Source organism: Xiphophorus hellerii, chromosome 1 (assembly GCF_003331165.1).
Source record: "Xiphophorus hellerii strain 12219 chromosome 1, Xiphophorus_hellerii-4.1, whole genome shotgun sequence".
Classification (NCBI taxonomy): Eukaryota; Metazoa; Chordata; class Actinopteri; order Cyprinodontiformes; family Poeciliidae; genus Xiphophorus; species Xiphophorus hellerii.
The window spans coordinates 21,399,960-21,424,595 of record NC_045672.1 but is presented as its reverse complement, the minus strand read 5'-3'; the positions used below and the strand labels follow the sequence as shown (position 1 = coordinate 21,424,595).

The 24,636-nt window shown below is 38.3% G+C and overlaps 2 protein-coding genes across 3 annotated transcripts in view; both read left to right on the top strand.

Annotated features, from left to right (window-relative positions):
• fgd (faciogenital dysplasia) overlaps positions 1-8,865 on the top strand; it is a 66,827-nt gene extending 57,962 nt beyond the window's left edge. Inside the window, exons 13-19 of one of the 2 annotated variants that reach the window (XM_032560582.1) lie at positions 527-557; positions 1,046-1,150; positions 1,591-1,632; positions 2,458-2,559; positions 2,692-2,820; positions 4,494-4,634; positions 7,361-8,865. In XM_032560582.1, coding sequence (XP_032416473.1) covers positions 527-557; positions 1,046-1,150; positions 1,591-1,632; positions 2,458-2,559; positions 2,692-2,820; positions 4,494-4,634; positions 7,361-7,606 — 796 coding nt within the window. In that variant the 3' untranslated portion in view covers positions 7,607-8,865. The remainder of the gene's footprint in view (positions 1-526; positions 558-1,045; positions 1,151-1,590; positions 1,633-2,457; positions 2,560-2,691; positions 2,821-4,493; positions 4,635-7,360) is intronic. The other variant, XM_032560669.1, reaches the window with a different exon arrangement.
• Positions 8,866-18,363: 9,498 nt separating this feature from the next.
• On the top strand, positions 18,364-24,223 carry susd3 (sushi domain containing 3). The gene is made up of 5 exons (XM_032560460.1): positions 18,364-19,001; positions 21,218-21,412; positions 21,955-22,102; positions 23,224-23,391; positions 23,482-24,223. Exons 1-5 carry the CDS (start codon positions 18,926-18,928, stop codon positions 23,792-23,794), a joined length of 900 nt encoding a protein of 299 aa, XP_032416351.1. The 5' UTR covers positions 18,364-18,925; the 3' UTR covers positions 23,795-24,223.
• The last annotated feature ends 413 nt before the right edge of the window (positions 24,224-24,636 follow it).

The window sequence follows — 24,636 nt, the reverse complement described above, 5'->3', positions numbered from 1 at the left end:
TTAACTTTTTGGCCTACATGCAGAATGCTGTGTGGTTGAAAACTAATCGGTGCATCATCCTGAACAAACAATCCTCATAGTAAAGAATACATGACTCTGCTTCATGATGAATTGGAACAAGTGGAAAGATGGTGGTGGTGGCAGCATCATGCTATAGGGATGTTTCTTTTCTTCAGCAGGGACAGAAATGAGGACAAATACAATCTAAAAAGGTTAATAAGATAGGAAAACTACTACAAGGAAAGGTCTACTACATATTTAACCTGGTCTCTTCTGTAAAACGTGCATAAAAATGAGCCTGCATGGCTAAATGTGACTTATTTACATGATGAACTAATGTAATCTTGCTTACAAGTGTGTTGTCCATTTTAAATTAAATTAAGGTAAAGATAAACTAGTTTTTATAATGTCTTATTTAATTTCATTTAAGCAGTTTCACATTTCTGTAAATTTAATTTCTAGTGTGGAGAAAATGTCAAATTTTTATGTAAATATTTAATTAGTATGAAATGTCTTTGCTCTACAGGACAGCAGAGGAGAAGGAAGATTGGATCCAGGCAAGAATAACACACCCACACACATGAGCTCGCCATCTGAGTCCCTGAAGGACAGACGGCACTCCAGTCATTCTTTTTTATCAGAGAATGGAAATAGCATAAATCTTATTAGATCATTTTTTCAGTATTTGAGTCTTGCTGAACTATAATAAAATATTTTTAAATAATTTATCCCATTACAATGAGGCAGCAATGCATTCTGCTGATTTGACAAGAGACTAATAGTTTTAAACACTGGGCTTACTGCTGGCATGTAACAATGAGTGATGAGTGGAAATTATTATATGGTAGCCTAATCAAGATTGATGATATAGTGGAAGGTAAACAGAAAGCTGCAATAGTGGGATTGTGATGCATTCAGTCTGAGCTTATCTTCTGAGCCCAGATGGGATCTGAAGATAAGATCAGAAATGGTTAGAATGCTCCAGCCATGTGCTTCAGGTTTTCAATCTTTTTCCTGTCTGTCTCTTCTGTCCTCTCACTCTCAGGTGATCAAGGCCACCATCGAACGGCACAAACAAAACAGCGAAACGTTCAATAAAGCTTTCAGTAGCTCCTTCTCCCGCGAAGACGACCATGTGCCGGAGTCTCCGGTGAGTGTCGATCTCCCCCTCCTCCCTTAATTACTCCATTGTGAAGTCAGAGTGAGGGTCATGATGTCCAGTGAATCATGGCAGACGAATGATCCACCAAACGATTTTGTCATAGTCTGGCCTTTGTCTGCCAGAACAGCCCTCCATCTATGGATGTGGGTAGAATCACACAGACAAAACACTCCCAGAAAGAGGCTCTTTATTTCCACATGTCTCTTCTCCCAGAGATGGCTCATGACCAAATAGGGAAAGCACAAGTCAAAGTTTATACTGAACAGTTATGGATCTTCTTTGACCCACTTTGTGTTGGCCTTAGCTGGAACCAAGCCAAACACTTCCTTCAGACTCCTGAGAGGGGGTTTAGGGTGTCACCTAGTGGTAGAAATAGACTACTGCAGGAAGATGATGTCCTTGCTGAGAGTTTTTCATCTTGTCCTCAGGGTCCCAACACTTTTATGGACTCAGATGGACTTCATGAGAGGGTAAGATGCTGTCATATTCTCTTGCATTATAACTGTTCAGACATTACTCACGTTTACTTGATTTATCTACTAGCATACAAACAATAATTAAAATACAAGCATAGCTTGTATAAATGGACACCTATATGTTTTAAACTGTTACAAATGGTTTATCAGATGTAAATATAAATATAAAGAAAGAATAAAACTAAGTGTAAGTATAATTTTAGTGTTAAGACACAAAGCATATTAAAATCTGTATTTTACAAATATACTTTTAAAATCTTGTTAAAATCAATATTGAACCATTTTAGTAGATTTTTAAAATATAGAAACATTTCTGCATTATTTGAACATTATTTGTTCAAATAAATACATTTATACATCAATGTCACATAGAGTATATTTTTTGTTATATGTATTTTAAAAGTCTACTACAGTACAGTTTAAAACAAGTGTAAAACTACTTGACATTTTACACTTTTTCATTGTATGTTTTTCTTAGTGTATTGGACACATTTTATTCAAAATCTCGATATCCTTTAACTAAATCAAAGTGGATTATTTTTCCATCTAGGGTTTGATGATTTCTATCACACTTTTTTCATAATGTGCTAAAAACGTTCAGTTTGTAGAGAATGTGTTTACTCTGATGGAATCTGCTAAAATGCATCCACAGTAAGAAAATTTGTCTAGCTGACTGAGACAAACAACTTTTTGTAACTCTGTCTTTAACAGAAGTATGAAAAGGAAGACAAAGCAAGCTATCGGATGTTTCTTCCTCTTAACTTGTTGCAACACCTTAACATACCTTCCTGTTGTTTTTTTTATGATTTTTATTTTTAGAAAATCTCCAGGAAGAAGGATAAAGAGAAGCAGACGTGCAGAGGCTGCCATGAGAGCTTCAATTTCACAAAGCGCAAGCATCACTGCAAGTCCTGTGGAGTGGTAGGTGCAGAGGAAGCCATTTTATTGTGAGGGATAAAGAAAGGGAATGATGGAAAAGAAAGAGTTGGAACAAGTGGAAAATATAACCTAGACAGTCAATGTGCTGTTTTTTCCCACTGTGTCTGTCTGCAGCCCATCTGTGCAAAATGTTCAAAGACCTTGGACAACAAAACGAGCCGAGTGTGTCCCGAATGTTTCGAAGCCAGCCTCAGCGTTGAAATGATGTGTGGAGGTGAACAGAAGAGAAAAGCTGCACCTGAGGTAAAATATTACTAAAAGTTGGCGTACTTATAATGAAAGAAGTGCATAATTGTAACAGGAAAGGAAAAATACACATGATTTCCAAAGAAAAAATAATTATCAAAAATAAATCAGAAGAGTGTGGGATGTATTTATATTACACCTCCTCCTTTACCTCAGGTCTAATATAAAACTATATTGTCTTCAGAAGTCTTCTAATGAGTTAAGTATAAGTACAGCTGTTCTGTTTGGGTCTGAGAAGTTTGTTAGAGAACAGCAGTGAAGAAAATACATTGTGAAGACCAAAGAACATGGCAGACAGTTCAGGAAGAAAGTTGAGTTATAAAACATACATTAACATCCAAGGGAGAACAGTTCTATTGTCTAAACATAGAAAGCATACAGCACTTCTGCAAACCTACCAGGGCACGGCTGTCCACATAAACCATACAATCAGAGAATAGCCAGGAGGCCCGTGGTAACTGGAGGAGCTGCAGAGATTGACAGCTCAGGTGGGAGACAGAACAACTTGTAGTTTTGCTTTCTGCAAATTTGACCTTAATGGAGGAGAAGCAAGAAGACAAACCATAAAAAGTCAAGTGCTCTACAGGCAAAACCATGGAAGGAGGTATTGTCATGGTTGTGGCAACATTATACTATGGGAAGACCTTTTTTTTGCAGCAGGTTTTACAAAGCATTGAATCAGAGAGGCCAAATACAAATGCTCATCACATCTCTGCTTTTTATTTGTAAAAAAAAAAAAAAATAGAAAACATGAAAACCATATAACATTATTCTTCAATGATGTTATATCATCATTGAAGAATAAGTTGAGCTTTCCATTGTCTGTCCTACAAAATCCAGATAAAATACATGACTGTTTCTGATTGGAAAGAGATTCTATATTAAAAAGTCCAAGTGAGAAGTCCAAGTGAGAAGTCCATGTCAAACAATATGGACTTAAGCTGCTACCCTTGCATCAGTTATGCCAGAGAAATAACAGTTATGCCTCTTGCATGGAATATTAGTATTAAAATAAAATTGCATGATCTCATAAGGTGACTGATTTCACACAATGCACTAAAGTACACTTTGTGCATATAATGAGGACTCATATTCTCTCTAGAAGATAAGCCAAACTCCCTATGATGGCTAGTAATTATGCTAATACGATCTCAGCTATAGTCTGGCTCAGTCACCTCTGCTGACATGACAGTCTGGCATCTTCAGGTGTCTTACCTGACTGCCTGTTTTGTCTTTCAGATGAGCAATCTTCTCTATGTTCACTCTATACCTACAACAAGCCACTGACTACACAGTTTACTGAAGGAGGTTACTGGAGTAGTCACACCTTTGTGTTTCAGATTTATTTAATGTGTTTAAATGACAAGACTCCAAAGCTTTAAAAGAACAACCTTTGTAGTGAGACATTATCGCCACAAGGGGGAGCTGTAGGTTACAAGAGATTTAGAAAAGGACCACAGAAGCGTAAGCTCCTTTCCCTGAACAAATCCCATTGTGTCCTACATTGTCGTTACATAAGATTGGAGGATATGTCCTCTCCTTTACTCATCACATTTAAATCCCTGTCAATATTACACAGATACATTTGAATCACAAACTCATTTAAATAAATTGTGCCTGTGATGCTGAACTCTTCTGTTAACCTTAGGTTTTGTTGTTTCTTTGTTTAGAGACAGTTATCTCTGACAGGAGACAGCTGCCTGCTGTGCGGCTACCTCCAGGTCCAGGAGAAGGGAAAGAGTTGGACCAAGATGTGGGTGGCTCTAACGAAGCCTGAGCCACTGGTGCTGTACTTGCAAAGCAGTGGACAGGTAAAACATGTTCACTCTCTGCAGAAAGGTTTTCAAAGAGCTGTATTCAGATTTAGACTTTCTCATTGACCCTGATAAAGATGGAAAATAACTAGAAGCTCACAAGTTTCATTAATCCAACAAAATAAACCTCAAGAATAGAAACTGAAGTTTCTTGATTTCTTTCTCCAAGATGAGACAGGACAGCCTGAATTATAGAAACAGTGATAGAGGCAGTGGACACACATATCCCTCACTGGACAAACAAGGTGTGACAGCTTCAATCTGGGGAGATATCAAGATGAGATTAAGCACCTAGCAGTATCTCCATATCTCTATTTTAAATCACCCAATTTTGTCCTCCAAGATATCAAAGCTCGCCCCAACGGACTGGGTTTCATTTCATTGAGTCTACCTGCAGAATCTAGGAGTGTAGAGCAGTGTTTCCCAACCCTCGTCCTCGGGTTGTTCTTTACCTTTTAGATGTTTCTCTGCTTTAACACACACGATTCAGATGGTTTGCAGTTCAGCAAAAACCTGTTGATCAGCAATTCAAATCAAGTGTGCCTGAGGCAGGAAAACAGTGTGCCTGGAGGACCAGATTTGTGAAACACTGGTGTAGAAGATGGAATGACGTCCCTGCAGTCCTGACCTCCGCCCTGCTGGATGTTTGTAGGATCAGCATGGTTGTGCTGTTCATGACATGTAAACTGACATGCAACAAATACTGGTTGAACAATGTGATGCCATCCCACAAGAGTGTGTGGCTGAGCTGATAACCAGCATGAGGAGAAGGTGTCAGCCTGTTGTGGCTGTGTACTGTTGTCCCATACATCACTGTAGACCCTGTTTGTGAAGTAAATAAGTGGTTAAGTAGTCAAAATGTCTTGATTCTACAAATTTTAATTATCCAATCCATTAAACATCAAGTAAGAGCCAACAAGCACTTTGGCGCTGACAAAGTGGGTTTGGCTCAACACACACACACATGCACGCAACTCTGCTCCCCACAGATGCATTTTCCTTACAAATGTGGCTCAATTTAAAGGAAAATGAGCAGCCTTTCCTACATTAGACAATCAAATAGTTAAAAACCAGCATTATAACAAAGAATCGATTCTTACCACAAATACAAAATGATTCATGGGTCTTTCAAAGCCTTCTTTTAGCAGATATCGGCCATAAGTATAAAACTTTAAGAAAAGCTGAAAAATTGTTCATCTTTCCTTGCTTTAGGACAATCTCGCTCTAAAAAAATCATTTAAACAATTTTCTGGGGTTTTCACAACTTTTTCTGAAATGTCTGTTGACAATGCTGTGGAAACATGATGAAATTTCTAGCTATTTTATTCAGAATGAAAAATCATTGTTAATAATGATTGGAGTGGCTCTATTTCCTCACTGTAAAGTACACCGTCAGTGTGTGTAACTGTTTTTATTAAGCGTTCATCACATGCAAATTACGAGAACTAGTTTTCAATTAGTTCAGAAATGCTAATTCTTTCAAATTTGTTATTGAACCTTTAATCAACTGTGTATTTAAAAAAAAAATAGATTTAAAATATCTTAGACTATGTCAAAAGAGTAACAGCTACTAAAAATGTTTTTGGTTGTTTATATAAAAATATAATGGTCACCGTTTCATCTGAGCTGTTGTTCAGATATTCAGATTCAGAGCTCATCTGTTCAAAACAGAGCTTTTAATTCCTATATACAGGATATATAAGAGAGTAAAGCAGGGATTAAACAACCGGATTGGAACGGCAGTATCATTTAACGGGAAAGCACTGCTCCCTATGCTTAGCAAAGATCCTGCACACATAAAACCAAACAAAGTTGGCTATGCTTTCAAAAGACAGCCTATAAATCTGCATCTTAGCAACCAGGGTTTCACATTATAGACAGTAATTATTAGTCTCTATGCATGATTCAACCATATATGAGGTTTTCAGCAAGTACTGTTGAGATTTTTTTTTGTTTTATTCACAACAGAATGCACTAAAGGGAGAAGCCTCACTGCATTTCATTTCTAAGATTAATGTCCCACTCCCACAGCTGGAAGCTGCCATCACAAAGATTAGGATTAATAGAAGATGGATGAGCATTTCCTGAATCAACAGAAAGAAAGAAGGGGGGATGGGAGAGAGCTGTGCATCTCTCATGAAATGCAAGTGCACCTCGATGAATTAAAATATCCTCAAAGAATATGTGGTGTTAAATTATATATAGACAGTATATATATAGATAGAGCAAGTTTACCCATAAGGAGAAGAAGAAATATCCTTTATTGTTCCACAGTGGGGAAATTCAGGTGTAAAAAAAATATAAAAAATGTTTTTTTGTTTTTTTTTTATCTAAAAGGTAGTTGCTAAAAACTGGAGGTACAATAATTTTCTGTATCCAAGCATATAGTTGGAAAGCTAAGTAGAAGAAAAAAGTATGAAGGATCAACCATAAGCAACTGGAATAACTGCAGATTTCAGTATTATTGTGAAGGATATACACTTAGTCCACCCCTAATACCTAAAATAGTTCACTGTGTTTGTGTGTGTGTATATTTTAATCTATATTAGTTTAATTGTTTGAAGTGAAATAAAGTAAACTTTTTAATGATATTTTAAATTCATTGAGATGTAAAAGTACCGTATATGCAAGCTGTAACTCTTCAAAGTTATCAAATGTTCTTTATTTCTTTGAGTTAAAAACTTCACCTTTACCTTAAAAACAAATTTTCCACTGTTTTGCAGGACTTGAAAGGGTCGCGGGCTGTCCCTCTGCCCGGCTTCGAGGTGAGCACGGTCCCATCGGCCACAGCTGACAAACCAGAAGTCAAACACGTGTTCAAGCTCAGCCACTCCCAGCAAATCTTCCTCCTAAGTGCCCAAGATGCAGAACTTCAGGCCAAATGGGTGGAAGTCCTCTCCAAAGCTTCCCGTGGCGAAGCGCCTGCTGAGGCATCGATGAGCCTGACTGAACACAGGAAGAGCCAGTAACGGCCACTCTGAAACAGCTGGACTCTCTCCCTCTCCCTCTCCTGTGTATGAAGCACACATTACTTGAATTCACTTTACCTTGGCACTTTTGTTTTCCCTCCTCTTTGAACGGACCACTCAGTACTTCCTTGGCCATCTGACTCGTAAACCTCTCGACCACACAGCTACTTCTTTTTCTTCGTCTTTGTGTTTCTTTGAAAACACACAAACCAATACTCCGATGCCACTGGTCATGTTTTATTTCTCAGTGTTTTGAACAACTGGATCTCTGAAGAACATTTATTTGTAATATAACTGAAGGAAAATCCAGTTTTTAGATGAAGTTCTTGTATATTATTCCAAGGTGTCATGAAGCATTAACTCTTAGGTGTCTGTCTTTGCATTAGAGTGCATGTGTGTGTGCGGGCGTGGGCGTGTGTGTGTGTGTGTAGGCGTGTGTCTGACCGTTTGAGTCCCTTCCGGTGTTATACTAAGTATTGAATGCTTGCGTAAGAAACCCCCTCTGTTGCTTTCACTCCTGCTGAGGGCACAGTGTTGGTTCTGTGGGTCTTGTACAGTGTGTGTACTATAATGTGATGTAAGGAAACAAAGTAAAAACAACATTTAACTTAAAAAAAAAACATGCATTTGTGGCTGGCCACCTGATGTTTCCACTTTTAGCCCCCATCCCTCTGACCCCATCCTGTTTTGTTTTTTTTTGTGGTACTTTGGTACTGATTCCCTCTCTGTCATTGTCACTGGACCCTGAGACGTCTGATCCGAGTGTGATTTCCACTCACGTTTTGTTGTGCGATAGATCTCGATCACGTGGCTTCACTTCAGGGTCAGCCTTAATATCTCCACTTGCACACAGACAAAGAAACCCCAGTCTGTGCAGTTCAGTCTTTCACTGACTCTCCCTTTTAGTGATGTGATGGAAACCAAGTACTGTACTATTAAGAAAAAAAAAAAGAAAAAGTTTATTCTGCCTTTCCCCTGCGTACCTTCCCCCTATAAGCACCAGCCTTTAAATAAAAGTAGCAAATAAAGTCATCCTTCAGTCTCCTTTTGCATGTAAACTAACTCATATTTATATGTTGTGCTATGAAAATCTTCCCCTTGTCCCTCTTTTTACGCTTCACAGCTTATTCCTGTTTTTTCCTGTATGTAAGCAGAATCGTCATTGTCTTTGAACGATTGTGCTGTGAAAAAAGAAAGGAGTTGCGCATATCATCAATAAACAAGCATGACTCGTTTGAGGCCATGCTGTCCAGTAAGAACATGTCTTTAGTTTCTCTTCATGAAATAAAAAAGTGTATATATACAGCGCCTCTTGGGTAGAACAATGCAAGCACATGACTCAAAGGTGGACGTAAATAACGCCTGCTTTATAGTTTCATATCACCTCTGAGTTTTTGCAGAAGCACCTTTCACTTCAATTACAGCTGCAAACCATATGGGGTCTCTACCAGCCTATGAATAGATAAAGTAACTCATGTTTTTCTCTGCTTTTACTACCATGGATAGTAAAAGAGGCCCACACTATAATAGAACCTCAGCTGTGTTTTTTACCTATTTTATTTTAATGTAATTTACTGAAGACAGATACATTTTTCCAGTTGTTTTTGTTCCTCTGTTCTGTTGTTGGTTTGACCACTGACATGAGAAACTTCTCAGCCTGAAGCTTCTTTGTTTGTAACACAACCCATCACGAAATGTCACAGAATTCCTTTTTTCTTGACATCATTTGTCAAAAAGGGGATTTCTAGATCTTTTGTTGTTGCTGTTGTGTTAAATCAGACAAAATTCAATCCATGTTTCACAAACTGTCCAGTATTTTAGTGATGTTGGGGCTGCCTTCAGTTGTACTCGGAAGAGAGTTTAGTTTTGCCCGTTTACAAGCTGTGTAAACCGAGCTCCGATGTAAAGGAACCCTTGACAACTAAAAGGCTAATATTTTCAGAAAGCGTATTTATTAAACTCGAACCAACATTTTGTTTTTCTTTGCATCAGCTAACAAATATGTTGGTATGCTAATTCAGACGTGCAGCTCAGCTATGTGGTCACATTAAATCAGGAAGTTGTACAGTTTATAGTAATCCACCCAGCAGTTTACAGCTAAGACATCTGAGACATAAAACAGAAATTTAGTGCAGAGAATGTGGCAAGCTCTCCCAAAAGAAGCATGTTTGTGTTTTCTTTAATGTCATTAATGGTGGATCATTCTATTTGTACAGTATCACAGTGACATTTTATCTGTCACATAGAGTAAAATGTATCTCCGTTAGCTTTTTAAGCAAAAGTGAAAATTTAAATGTAGTACTCTGTGTCCCTGTGGTGTACAACCATATTGATAGCTGTCACTATAAAAAGGTTTGTCATTCTTTGCTCTGAGTGTGAGGAAACCTGTGATGATCTGATCAAAAACAAGAAAAGGGACTTTCTGAAAAGGCTCTGATCAGTTACCTAATGATTTATGTCTTTTGAGGTCAACAAAAGAGACCTGGAAGCTTGTTTTGGGGAGAAGAATTTTTATTCGGAATAAATTTACAGCAACGTAGCAAAACAAATAGAGACTCAGGAATTAAAGGAAAATAAAATTACAACTTGAAAGTGAAAAGTATCAATGGTGGGAAAAGCTAACAGAGTTGAAAGCTCAGATATGTGTGTGGGTGTGTGTTATAAGGAGGTGTGTATTCGCTGCAGAAAAGTTGTTCCAGCTAGTTTATGTTCATTCATTTTTTGGTACCTCTCTTGGTCTATTATTCTGCCAATTAATTTTTTTTATATATAGTGGAGATTTATTTAATGTGCATATGTAGATAAATTATATGCACAATGCCCTGCAAAAGTATTAATAATGAACAAAAATGTAAATATTTATATATTTAAAGCTGTTTTTCACAGCTTTAAAAGTTGGTTCTACAGATTTGATCCAGGGAGGCTGAATGCACATTCACGCCACACTTTCCAGGTTGCTGTGGGATTTTTGAGTGTTTCCTGTAGAAAATTTGAGAGCCATGTAGCCATTTAACAACAGAGAGAGAGACAGGAAGAGCTTTGATAGATGCATTGAGTTTATAACATTTTTATTTTCAAAAGTCAAAATTAGGTTTTAGAAAGATAACGTGCTCCGCCAGTGTCTGCTGGTGCTGCTGTAAGCTATGGGGCAACATCAGAGCAAAATGCTGACCACTTCCTTCTGTTGTTATTCAATGTGCTGTACATTCAGAGCAAAGTGGAGCAGGGAGGAAACTGTGTTCAAAGCTGATTGAGGAGCAGACTACTTGCAGAAAACTCCTATTTTGTTGTTTCATTTCTTTGAGAACAAATCTGAGAAGCTTTTCTCTCATCTTCAAAACTGAAACTTTAGCTAAAAAACTGTCTCAGCTTTGCTGTGTTGTGTTAACCATCTACAGAAGTTCAAAAGATACCTCTGTATCTTTTGATTTTTCTTTTCCTTTGTAATAGTTGTGAAAATGGGTTGTCCAAAAGTAGCTGACTCTACAAAGGTATTGCTAGAACTGACAATAGCTGAACTGTCCACTACCAGGGGCCCCTAGGCGATTCTCAGTGGCTTTACAAAACAACATTGCCCTCTTTGAGACAGCACAAAGGACAGTGCTGGTTGATTGGAACCAGGTTTGCAGGAGCACATTAAAAGGTTGGAAGAAAATTAAAAACTTAGCTGAAGATGTTTTTGCCATTTCGTGTTCCGAACACAACGTGCTGCTGCTCTCCCACAACAGCTGAGCAGAACAGATTGAAAGGAGAAGCTGGAGAATAAGCCTCTTAGCAGCTGTTTGTGTGTGATAGTGCACATACACTTGTGTGTATTCATACATTTACATGCTCTGCTGAAAAAGACAACCTTTTGTTCCTCATTCTCTGACAGTAAATCAGACTCAACTTTCCCTGTCTTGGTCAGTTAAAATTAGAAACTTTTTTTTTTTTGCAACTTGCAACATCTCAGCTAACTTGACATGCTTTTTTAAAATTATTATTTTAAGGCATCACCTTCAAAAATCAATAAAAATCTGACAAGATAAAAGGAAGAGAATTGCAGATCTTCACAACTGGTCATCCTTGTGTTCAATTTCCAGATGCCTGAAGGTGCAAAGTTTATCTGTCAAACAATAGTAAAGAAGCATGTATAAACACCCATTATATCGTTCAGCATGTTAAAAGGTTCCATGTCCCAGAAATAAACAAATCTAGGTGTGAAATGTTTATATCAGTCCCAAAACAAAACTGAAAGACTTTGAAGATACTGGCTCAAACTGATATTAGTCTCATTATCCACATGGAAAGCCATTGCTTCAAAAGCAATATAAAGGCTCAACTATAATCTTGAAATGCTCGCAGGGACAACGGTCATGATAATTGAGACATGTTCTGATAAAACAAAAAATGTAAGCGTTCGGTCATGATGACCATTGTTACATTTGAAAGAAAAAAGTTGATGCTTGCAAACCTGAGAACACCATCCCAATTATGAAGTACAGGAGTGGCAGCATCTTCTTGTTTGCTGGGGTTGCTTACTGAAAGAGGAACTAGTGCACTTCAAAAAATAGATGATATCATGAGGAAAAAACATTATGTGGAAATATTGAAGCAACATCAACAGATGTCAGCCAGGAAGTTAAAGCTCAGTCACTAATGACTATCGACAAAGACCTGAAGTATACCACCAAATTTGTAACAATGTGGATTAAAGACAAGATGGCATTGTTTTTGGACTGGCCATTGTTGAAAGGCAATTCTACTAAATACTAAAGAATGTATGTAAACTTCTGAATTTGAAAGTAGCAATAAAGAACTCAATTAGCCTGGCATTTAGCAAATAAAAATAACTTTTTTTCTGGCTGACCTAAAACAAGCAGTGACAAAGTCAGGTAATGTCTGTCAGTTTATATCTAAATACAGACACTATATATGGATATGCATGAAACAGAATCACTTGCATTTTTGCAAGTTAGCAGAATGACCTGCCTTTCTCCTCTGCTGGTGTGTATCCATCTCTATCACTGTTTGAATCTATTTGTTAAAGAGCTTAAAGAAGAATGTAACTTTTAGAATCTACTTCCCTTTAGTACATTATTTGGTGAGCTATCTCACTCCAAAAGCAGTGTTTTCTGAGTTGTTTTTTTTTTGTTGTCTTTTTATGCTGATGATCATGTGTCGTTTACAGTTCTCTCTCACTCACACTTTGGTCATTTTGCGTGGCATGATGTTGTACTTTATCAACACCCACATACAAGTGCAAATAGGGGAAACTCATTTGCATTCTTCTGGTGAAACAGCGAGACAATTCTCCATTCCTGTACAGGAAGTGGTTGCAACTGTTTCCTGTCACTTTCATGTCTCTAGCTGGTATTTTCAGCCCACTTCTGAGTTTCATTACCTCTGAATGTGTTGTTGCTTTCAAAATTCTTTGCAACAGAAAAATATATTCATGTGGGGTTGCTGCTCAAACTGATACACCTTTAGTCGGATGATTTCATCAACCCACAACCAACTGGAGGTTAGATGTACGTAAGATAGTCTGAAACACAAAACCAAAATATGTGTGCTAACAGGAAATACGCCACCATGTCTTAAGGCAGTTCATTTAAAGTCACAGTCACCTGAAAAGTTTGATTGTCATCTTATTGTTAATAAAAGTCTTTGATATCGATTTAAAGATGATGATTAAATGTTGAAACAAAGCATATCCAGAACACATTCGGACTTGCTGTATTTTCAGTTCCCATAGGCTTTCCTCTCCTTCAATTTCTTCTTCTGGTAATCAAAAATGTCATTATTTTCAGGTTGAGGAAGACTTAAACCTGGGCCTGATGCAGGCAAAATTGTAGCAAAATGGAAACTTAATGAAAACTTGCAGCCTGAGATGACACAGAGGGAAGAACACAATGAGAGGTGAACCAGCAAAAGTAGTACTACCGTTTGGTTCTGGAAAGGATTGAAAGCAAACCAGGACAATAAATCCATGGAGAGTGATTACAAAAGCAAGACATCAAGCCACTTGAAACCCTCTGCTTGAGGCAGAGACTGTCCCTCAGCCGAGAAGGACAGTACATCTATTTCCTGTAGAGAAATACGCGTTAGAGTAGATAAGTCTTTCTCTGACCGCCTAAATGATTTTATTGCACAGTGAAAGTCCTAGTCTTTAGACGCCAATGTTGAATATAAAATACTCTGCGCACTTGCCTCTTCCTGAAGAAGAGAGAGAAGAGCTCACATCGTGAAAACAATGATTTGTTGGAAAAACATGATGATGTAATCTCTCGCGTTGCCTGTCTCCACTTCAGATTGTTATTGATGCATTTATATAAAAACATCCTTTCATCTTCAAAGCTGCATATGAGACTCTGCGGTTCCCAAACCAGACTCCCTCATCTCCACAACTTCACCTTGAATCCTGTCCAGAAACACTACAGACTGTGCTGGCGACAAGGTGAGCAGCTTCAATGCAATCCAACCTGCGAGCAAGCTTGACTTTAAACTGAGAACATGGAAGCACCTCTTGATTTTTTTACGCAATGGCTGGATAAAGCTAAAAATCCACCCATGGCATCCATACTTATATTATATTGATGCACTCCACCATGCAGTGTCATTGGTGACACAATGTCAGCTTTCTCTTGATAAAAGATCCGCAACCTTTACAATAGAAAGAAACGTTTTTGTCCCCCATCCAAATAAATAAAATTTGTTTAGAGTTGTTAATGTGAAAGAAGCCTTTTCCCTTTGTTAAAAATCCACTTGGAAACATTATCTATAGGAAAATGGTTGGCATTTTTAAAGAACCACAATCTGAGAAACAGTTCCCATGAGAAGAAAATTACAGTACAGACCAAAAGTTTGGACACAACTGTGTGCCCTACGTTTGGTCTGTACTCAATACAGACCAAACGTTTGGACACACAGTTGTGTCCAAACGTTTGGTCTGTAATGTAGATCTAAAGAAATGACAGAATTTTAGTGTCATTCTATTAGGGAAATTTACGGTTCAATAAAAAAATAAAACCATTAAAACTTGCATTGTTTATTACATCTATATTTAAAGAGTTAGTTATTTATAAATTTTTTGCCAAAGATATTAAAAGGAAGGTCCAAAAAGCCAGTTTTGACTCCTAAACTGCAGGTGGCAAACCCCTTCTTTAGATCCATGAAATGAATGTGGACTTTTGTTTTCATCCGATTTTAAACCTGCAATCTATTTTTTTTCACCATCGACCAATCTATTTTCTACTAAATTACGCAAAAGCTGGACTGAGCATGAAGAAAACTGCATATAAAATTTATAAAAGTAAGCAATTTGTTTCAGGCCATTTCAGGCCAAAATGACGTAAAACTCCAGGTGAGACATAACAGCCAAACTTATCATCAGCTTGTAGGTCACGCTCTAAAATGAAAACAAGAAGCTTCTGAAGCAGATTGAAGGACGTTTGGCAGCAGCTCCTAGTTAAAAAGAATAATATTACATATGGTGCAGTAGAACAAAATGACAATGTGTAAGTTGCTGAAAGTAAAATAAAAGAGCGTTGTAATCTGATATATAATTCTGAAATACACTGATGGAGAAACTTAGTTGCCCTTAAAAAGCAGGGATTGTAGTTTTCACAATGAAAGATTTCTCATCTGCAGAATCAGGTGGCACGCAAGCAGTGAGTCCCTGAAACAATGTGAGACAAAACAGAACCACTTCAGTAGCAAACAAGAGGAATGATCAAGCAGTAGTAACTAATGAAACACATTACCATTAATGTATATTTAGAAGCATTAGCCACTTGGTTATGAAAGAGTTAATGTACGAATGTGTGCATAATTAAGTACCTTACATGATTAAATCTAAAAAAAAAAAGTAATTTTTACCTAAGTAAATTTCTTATCCTGCTTCTGTCACAGGAAGATCGTCTGTGTCCACTTTACAAGCTGAGTACATCTAAGGCAGCTCTGCATTTCAAGAAAAGCTTGATCAACCCAACTTCCTCGTGAAATTTCATATTTCATACTCCTTCAGTGAGTACATACAGATTGATGGCACAGTCCCATCACTCACAGCCACAGTCCAGCTTGAAAAATTGATTCTTTCACAGATTACAGACATAGACAACACAAACAGAACCATTAATGAGGCTGTAGAAGGACCATCGCTGTGTGGAAAGCACAGAGAGAGAGAGAAATAGCTGGCATCCTTTCTGAAGTATTCTCTTCTGCCTTTGAGAGGGTTGGTCTGACGCATGTACCACTCAGCGGCAAACAGAGACAGCTCATCTTTAATGAGGCTCTGGCTTTGAGATTAAATGGTTTCTTGGAATACGTCAACGTTCCAGAAAATTCAGTTAATCTAAATGAAAGATTGTTTTATGATTCACACTTTTAATCAGAAATCTCTCACTGACACATCAATTCATCTCTTACAAAGAAAAATACATAAAGGCCATATATTTTATATTTTATAGCCAAAAGAAACCTAAATATATCCCAGTTGACTTTCTTTTGCAGAAGTTATGTTTAAAATGCTGTTTTCAGACACGAAAAGGCCCTTTTGAGTTGAAACCCTAAACTGGTTATGCGTATTTACATACTGATGATGGAGATAATGTGCATGGTAATATCAAAACAGATTATAAAGATAATATGAATACATAAAGATACCTTTATGTATTTATATATTGAATATATGTTGGTGTTCATTGGCTACATTAAGACAGTGTCAGGATCTTGTTCCTTTAGTGTATTTTTGTGAAAGTGTGAATCTGTCAGCATAGAGGATCTCTGCTCTGTTTGAGGGCATAGCCAACCTGCAGCACACAAACTCTTCACCTGCTGGTTCATCTTACTGGCTCTGCATGTGGTTCAGGACATTACCTCAAAACATAGCAAGAAGCTTATTGTGCAATTTTGCCACAAAGTATTTGCAATAAAGGTTCATCAGTGCTTATAAGTTTCTCAGTAGGATGCCAGTTCGTTGGATCTCCAAGCTCCTGTTTGTCTCTCAGACATCATATGAATACACTGTCAGAATTTAGAATCTCTCTTTGGCATCTTTCATCTGCCTTGTGCTGCCTTAGATTTTTTTTTACAAAGTCATCAACAAAAACAAAAACAACAACATATCATCTTAGTGCTTTTTAGCAGAGAAAACAGACACTATTGCTATCAACTCTCTCCTCGTTTGTACTGCTCAAAGTACGAACAACTCAAGCCAGGACGGAGACTCGACTGGAATCCACTGAAAGGCTAAACTGTACACAACGGCAGAATTAAACGTTGCTGTTGCCATACATACCCAATTTAGAGGATATTTTTGAACAATTTCAGCAGAATAGTTTCCAAAATGTCTCTATTACACTGTTTATATCATTTCCCCCTCAGCATCTTTTGAAAGATGTTTTCATTTCTGTTCTTTGAATTCCCACCAGACTAATGCACTTAGAGAAGCTCAGTATTTGGTGATGTGCAAGGATGGTGTTATGCAACACCATTACTCGAGTGCAGGTATTATAAGCACCCTTTTCTTGTTTTCTAAAAGTTCTACTCATGACACATCAGTAAAGACAATACATTCACTTAGAATCACCTTTGAATGAAACAAAGGCTCCATAAGGTTGGAGCTCCTCAGATACTCGGAGATGTGTCTGTTATTCTCACAGCATGAAACTGTGAACCCACAATACATCATGTTCCTGGATCCACCTGTACTTTGCACAAAAGTGCACTTCTGCTTTAACATGCAAGATTAAACAAACAAACTGAACAAATGTGACTTTCTTTTATAGATTTTTCTAAAGTTTTTCTACCTTAGCTATTTGAAATCTGGTATAATTTTGCTTAATGACACCATAACATGTTATTTTAACTCTTATCTTATTGCAGCAGGCGGAATACACGCACAAGATCTTGTTCTAACATACTCTTTCACAAAAGCTGTATCAAAAAACAGTTTCAAAAGTATAACGAAGTGAGAAAAAGAAAGGGAAGTGACAAAGTTTGCTCACATAATACAATTAAATGATGCATAAACTCATTAACAAAGTTATCTTTGGAGGGAATAATATATAGCAGCTTGACACTTCTATTTATTTTCATTAAGCACAATACTTCAAAAGATAACTTCTGCAAAAAACTATTCAGAGGCTAAAGTGGTAAAATTTGTGACATACAGCAGCACACTACCGTTTCTAAAAAAGTATTCACATTCACGTGTAGTCTTATTTCAATCACAAAACTAATTTCATTTTATTAGGACTTTATGTGATGGTCAAAACAACAGTGAATAACATGAAGTGGGGTGAAAATGATGTGTCATTTTCTAAATATTTCAAAAAATAAAAATCCTTCATATTTTGTAGACTAAGACGTGCTTCCTACTCATCTTGGTGAGATGAAGGTGAGACTCCACACTTCTGAGCTTCATTGTCTGTGCTAAAGAGAAGCAACCCTACACAGCACGATACTGCCACCGTTATGTTTCACAGTGTGGATGGTGTACTCAGTTTGTTTTTCTCCATACATTTTTGCACTCAGACCAAAAACCTCAATCTTGTTCTCATCAGACCAGAGCAGGCTTGTGGAAACTTGTTCACTTAGCTTAACACCTTCTTTGACTTCCTGTTGCATTTTCACTTTGTTTTGAGAGAGAAATCTAAGAGTTCTCTTGTCATCTTTGTATTCTGTCTAAGCATACATTTCTTCAGCTCCTGTAGCGTCACCATGAGTTTTCTTTTAGGTGTTTTTCTCCTTGCCTGCTCTGCCCATTTTGCTGGGAAATACTGCTGCTGTTGAGATATCTTCATATTTTCAAATAATAGATTCGAGTTCTTGATCTTTGTGATGCTCAGTGTTCACTGATGAACAAAGAGGACAGCTGGATTTAGCTTAAAGTTAAAATACACGTTGATTAATTATTTTTTAGGCAGCCTTCAGACGTTGAGGGTGAAGCTCGGGTGAAATGTAGTTCCAGAAATGCAGACAAGAAATGTGTCTTGACTGATATTCTGCTCACTCACGCCCTAACCTGACATAATCCACAGAGTCTGTTCTACTTTGGTTGACAAGGTCTCGACTGTTCATCCTCTCGCGCGACAGCAGTTCCGCAGCCGCGCGCCACCCAGTCTGAAGTTCAAGCGAGGCGGAGCGGCTCGCAGGGAGGACGCTGTGGCTGAAGAGTTTTATCACTCGGAGAAACTGGGGACACTGAAGCTCAAACGCCTCACAAGCAGCGAGTCATTTATTTATTTTGCACCTGAGACAGAGGGGGTCCAGGAGCGTTGCCTTTACGCGCGTCAAAAAAAGGAGAGCGGAGTGTGAGCGCATCTGCCTGCTGCCAACATGTCCGCAGCCACAGCCTCAGTAGCAGATGTGAGGCTAGAGAATAAAGAAGACATCCGTACCCGGAGCAAACCAGGTAAGACAAACTGAAGAGCGTCTTTATGTTTGTAGGATCAAGCCCTTTTGGTTTTATTGGAGACTATAGGAGAGGGTTTGGCACTTTGGTGTCAGTTTCTTTCTCGTGCTTCTTGATCACACGTTTCACCCAAAAATGTCAGTTTTAGAAATTAAATGTACTCTGAATGCGTGTCAGAGAGAGATGAGGAGTTGAAAAGTGGACCTGCCTGTTCAATATCGTCAAAACCATCTAGTGTGACTGCATTAGAATTAAAAGAAAGGAAGAAAGATAGGAAGAAAGAACTAAGAAGTAAAGGGGTATGAAAAATGATGCACAGCTGGAAATCCTTTACAAAACATCCGTCACAGATGTTACAAAAAGCCTATACACTTTCTAATTTGATCTAAAATGTGTCCATGTGTTGCATACATGTGGATGTGATTAGGTAATACTGACAGTGAACATGGGAGTAGCCCTGTTTTGTTTTATCCCAGTCGTCCCGTTTTGAAATCTGATCTGTGGGAGAAAATATATTCTGTTTGTTTCTAACTGTCTTTTCTTTTCTGTTGTTTCCTGACAGTAAATTCAGTTTTTGTGATCAGGTGCAGCACATGATGAGTGCTGCCAAAGTTTGTATACCTCTTGAAACTTTTTCCACACAAACTGTAGTGTTTTATTTGGATTCCATGTAATGGAGAACATAAGAGCATAAAAAAAATAGTGGAAAATCATGCAGTAGGACAATAAAGATGCATCTTTTTTTGTTTTTTACATTGCTTCTCTAAATATTTATGTTTCGTCTCCTTTACGCTGATACCCTTAAAGAAATCCAATTACCACCAGAAGTTATTTAGCAACTGAATAAAGTCGACCTATCCAATGTCATCTCAGTATAAATCCAGCTGTGCTTTGTAGGGCTCACAATTTTATTGTAGAACTGAACAAAAAGGATCTTAAAGACAAAGGATCTCAGCAGGAATAAAGTTTGTAGGTTTTGGTTTTAAAAAAAGCACTGTTTCACAGTATAAATTAGTATGAACTTGAAACTTCTTGGCCTACATGCTAAATGCAATCTGTGGAGGAAACTAACACCCCACATCACCTTTAGCACACCAAGGATCCCCCCCTGAACCTTTTCTTCAGGAGGGTCTGGGAAGCTGGTCAGAGTTGATGGGTCAACAGATATTTCTAAATCCAGGAAAATTCTGGGGAAAAACAAAACGAACTGTAAGAGACATGAAAAGACTAGTCTTGGGTGGAGGTTCATCTTTCAGTACGAGAATGACCCATAATAGCCAGAACTACAGTAAAATGATTTAAGTTATTGCATGTTTATGTCTTAGAATGCACCTGTCAAAGTCCAGGCAAGAGTTAAAAACGAATGTCTATATATTAGACCCATTCAATTACACATTAGAACAACGAGGATTTTTTTTCTGGTTCACAGGTGCTGGTTGTTTTCAGTGAAACGAAACCTTGAAACAATTGAATAATGTCCTTTCACTTCACCACTATGCAGTATTTATATTGGATTGTCACAGAAGTTTCCAATTAAAAATTATGAAGGTTTGGGGTTTTATTGAGATAAAATGTGGAAAAGGTTGATGGGCTTTCAAAAAAACCTCTGTTTAAGTGTTAGCTGAGAACCAGTTCTTCGCAATAAACAAGATGACTGCTGAAACGAATCCTCCTGCTGTGACATCATGTTTACCGATCATAAGCTTGTTTCATGATGAAGTCATACAGTAGGTGGCTCATCATAGCGTATGCCTGAGCAGTCTGCTGAACACCGTGATGTTCGGTATGACATCCAGTTGTTTAGGTTCCAGATGAGTTTCCATCAACCTCAGGGGCCATGTGTTCAATGATTTATCACACCTCCTGCTTTGATACAGTTGCAGTCGATGCAGCATGCACGAGGCTGCTGGAAGGGGGGCTGTGACTTTGTCACGTACTGCTGTGCCGCCCTGCACGATTTCAGTGCTGATAGCTGTGGAATGACCACCCCGTTCTCCTCTCCAGCGCTTCCTTGTCAGTTTTTGACCATCTGTTTCACCCTGAGTTGTTGTTGTGGAAAGAGAATGAATCATGAATCATCCCTGTCCCTTCCACAGCAATCTAATGTTTGAGTGAACTTCAAGCACATTTCACATTAGGGGCACGTAACATGGCCATCCCAGAAGCTGTATCTGTTATCTGTTCCTTACCGACTGACCTCCAACTCTCTTCTCTAGGCCGTCAGCAGGCTCAGTGCACACCGAGGCCCCTGCCGGCTGTGGGCACCCACAGGATCATTCAGGGCAACGGGACCGATGTGGGCACAGTCATTTCCCTGCAGTGCCCAGCTAAACACAAACTGGTGGGCAAAGAGTTGAAGTGTGTCATGGTCACCAACAGCACCCAATGGATGGGCGAGACCTTCTGTCAGCGTAAGTAGAAACAGAGAAGTTAAAACAAAGGCCTAATATGGCAGCTGATGCAGAGAGAAAAGGGCTAATAGTTACCTAAAGATGCAACCTGCAATATTAGACATGCAATTAAGGCTACAAGTGAAGTTATGTGATGATGCAAAAGTTTTTTTTATACAGGAAACATTAAATTAACTCTAGTGTTGCAACACCTTTGTTGTTTCTGTATTATGCTTAGCATTACTTGTTTTAGGCTGAATTATCAGAGAGAACGAGATGAAAGAGACTCTTTCATATCATACAGAAAATGAAACTTGAAAATGTGCTTTTGGTTTGTTTTCCCAGTTGATAAACTAGCATAAACATGGTCTGAAAACATGTTCAAACCTGCCAGTCCGCAGCAGTTAAAGAATAATGATGTTTACATATGTAACAAGCACAATCTGCACACCAAAGACAGGGTGGTGGTGCATGTCAGATTTTTTTTTCATTCTGAAACTGAACATTTGATTTTCTAAGTGAACAAAAATTGTAAATTGATCAAATCTTTTGTCACTCTGCAGCTGTGGCCCCCTATGAGGACTATGGTTTCCGTGTGGCTGTCCTGGCATCCATTATAAGCTCTGGAATTATCCTGCTCATGTCCGTGGCCTTCATCACCTGCTGTTTGCTTGAATGCACCGAAGAGGATAAACATAAAAAGCAAAGGAGGTAAGATGTTTAATGAACATTTTCATCTAGCCTTGCTGTAATAAATGTGTGTAAGTATTCCACTAAATGCACCTTGGAAAAGGTGAAGGTTTTTAAATGGTCACAAATGATACAATGTTTACTTAAAAAGAAAAAACTGATGAGTGTCGCATGCATTTAAAATCCAGTGCAATCCAGTGCCATCAGAAGGCACCTATTTAGGAAATGGCATGTTAAAGGTTCATCATAACACATGCAGGGGAAATAGCAGACATTCAAAAGAAGGTGTGTAGCAATCATCAATGTAATAATGACCAATAATGTGATACCTGCAATTAACAGCATCATTTTAGCAATTTTAACTTTAATAAAGTGACTAATATAATGACATTATTTGGGTAGCATAAAGAGACATCTGTGAAGATATAACAGCTGCAGTCAATAATAATATGATGCTTTAATAGGAGTGAATTTCAAGGAAATGAAAGTTTTTTTTGCTTTTCTGTGAAGTTTATCCATCAAAAATCAGCTATCGTTTATGCCATAGACATTCATTCATGGATACTTTCTATACAACAGTCACTCTCCTTAGATATGTTTGTAACACCCAATATGATAACAATCTATGGAACTTTATTTTTACATATTATGACATTGTCATCTTTATTTTATCAGTGCTGCATTAATAATGTAATAACAACCCAAATAACATTACTTCTTCCACTAATAGCAAAATATTATTTCTTTACTTTACTCAAAAATATTTACATTATTGACTTTAGTACATTAAAACAAGAATTAAGTTACTGGTTGCTCTTAAATGACTGCTTACCAGATGCCCTGGTTAGACGAGACCAAGCTAACTGCATATAGTTAGTTTGAATACTTGAATGCATCTTACACATCGTCCTACATAAACCACTCCCACTGTGAAGCTTGGTGGTGGCAGTATCTTGCCATAGGTATGTGTTTTTGTTATTGTAAGACATAATACTCATGTGTTAGAATGGCTCAGAAAAAGTCCAAAATTACTGTAAGTCCAACCTCAATGTTCCCTGCATCTGATCTAATTACCAGGTTCTTCTTTACAAGATTAAAGCTAAAGTTCTAACGTTTAGGTCTCAATTAATTTTTGATGCCAGAGAGGGTGATGATCTTCCATGGGAGGGTCAGGACCAGCACCGGGAGGACAGCAGGTCTCCTTACAGTCATAAAGGCCAGAACAACAACAACAACAACAACGCAGAGGAGAAGATGCTGCCTTTGTGGGAACCAGTAAACTCAGCCCCGTGTAACACCATTCCCTGCAGGTAAAGGCACATTTCTAGCAAAAATAAATAAAAATCAACCCTAATTTGCTTGGCATCATCAAAGAAACATGAGCATCTCCTCCTTCACAGATGTCAGCAGCAGTACACCCACGGACCCCTTCCACTTTCACTTGCAGCTCTTCCTGGACAGGACTATGATCAGCCTCTCTTACCCGAAAACCCGCCGACTCGTCCCCCTGAGTACCCAGGACCTCCTCTCTCTTTCTGTCCAGCTGCCGACTCTAGGCTGGTTCACTTCTCAGCGGCGGGGTCGGGACTGGTGTGGCAATATGGAGGGCAACACTGTGATATATCTGAAGTCAACCCATCAGTCACGAGGAATACAAACACAAACGGCAATATAATCCCCAAAGAAGTTTCCATCAGGATGATATCAGTGTGAGAATGCTTTGCTGACAGAGCCATTATGAGATCTTGGGTGATGTTCACTCATGTTTAACACCATCAGCTCAGATTTTTAGTGAAATCACTTCAGCATGTAATGTGAAAAAAAAAATTTTAATCTGGACGTCAGTGGTGCTGTGGTCGTTTACAAACACTGGGTTCTGAAAGGCATTCATCAAATCAAACTGCTATGGCACACTGCCACCTGGTGGAAACTCGGTGCTAATACGCTTTTAATACACCTGTCATGTTGTAAATGCAAACTCCTGACACTGAAGAATCTTCTTACCCTTGTGTGTAAGGTTAAAGGTGTGCTTACTGGAAAAAAAGTGTCAACATACTGGAATCAGTTTGCAAGTGTTTTGATTTTTAATGGATGCAGCCAACATGTACATAATTCTAATAAATTAAATACTTTTAAGAAGGAGTGGTGCGCTCAAGTTTGTGGGGCTTTGATGGTATATTAGATTAACTGTCTCGGAGCCTGGGTGAGTCTGTGTTTGCAGCTGAAAGCTGCAGCCTCCCTGCTGTTTGTCCGGGTGTAATCTACCCTTATCCTGCCGTGGAGGTCAGTCGGGGAGACAGGGAGTCAGAGAGACAGTCTCTCCGAGGAATTTAAAGTGAATCCCACATGCCGTTTGCTTGGTATGGCACAACTGACAATCACAGGTAAGGTGCTTGGACATGTGGTTACTTTTTATTAGGCGATTTTATCCGCACTTAGCACGATCAAAATAGCTGATCACTTGTTGAGCTGTGCTACAGGAATGTAATTGTAGAAGGAGAAAATGTTGGCGGTAATATCTTTTTGTTAAACAGCTTAAAATGGTTCTGAAATGC

Excerpts from the sequence above, each read along its gene's own strand:
- susd3 (XM_032560460.1), top strand. The coding sequence starts at position 18,926 with ATGTCCGCAGCCACAGCCTCAGTAGCAGATGTGAGGCTAGAGAATAAA. Across the intron at positions 21,413-21,954 it reads GGGCGAGACCTTCTGTCAGC|CTGTGGCCCCCTATGAGGAC; the intron begins GTAAGTAGAAAC and ends GTCACTCTGCAG. Across the intron at positions 23,392-23,481 it reads TGTAACACCATTCCCTGCAG|ATGTCAGCAGCAGTACACCC; the intron begins GTAAAGGCACAT and ends CCTCCTTCACAG.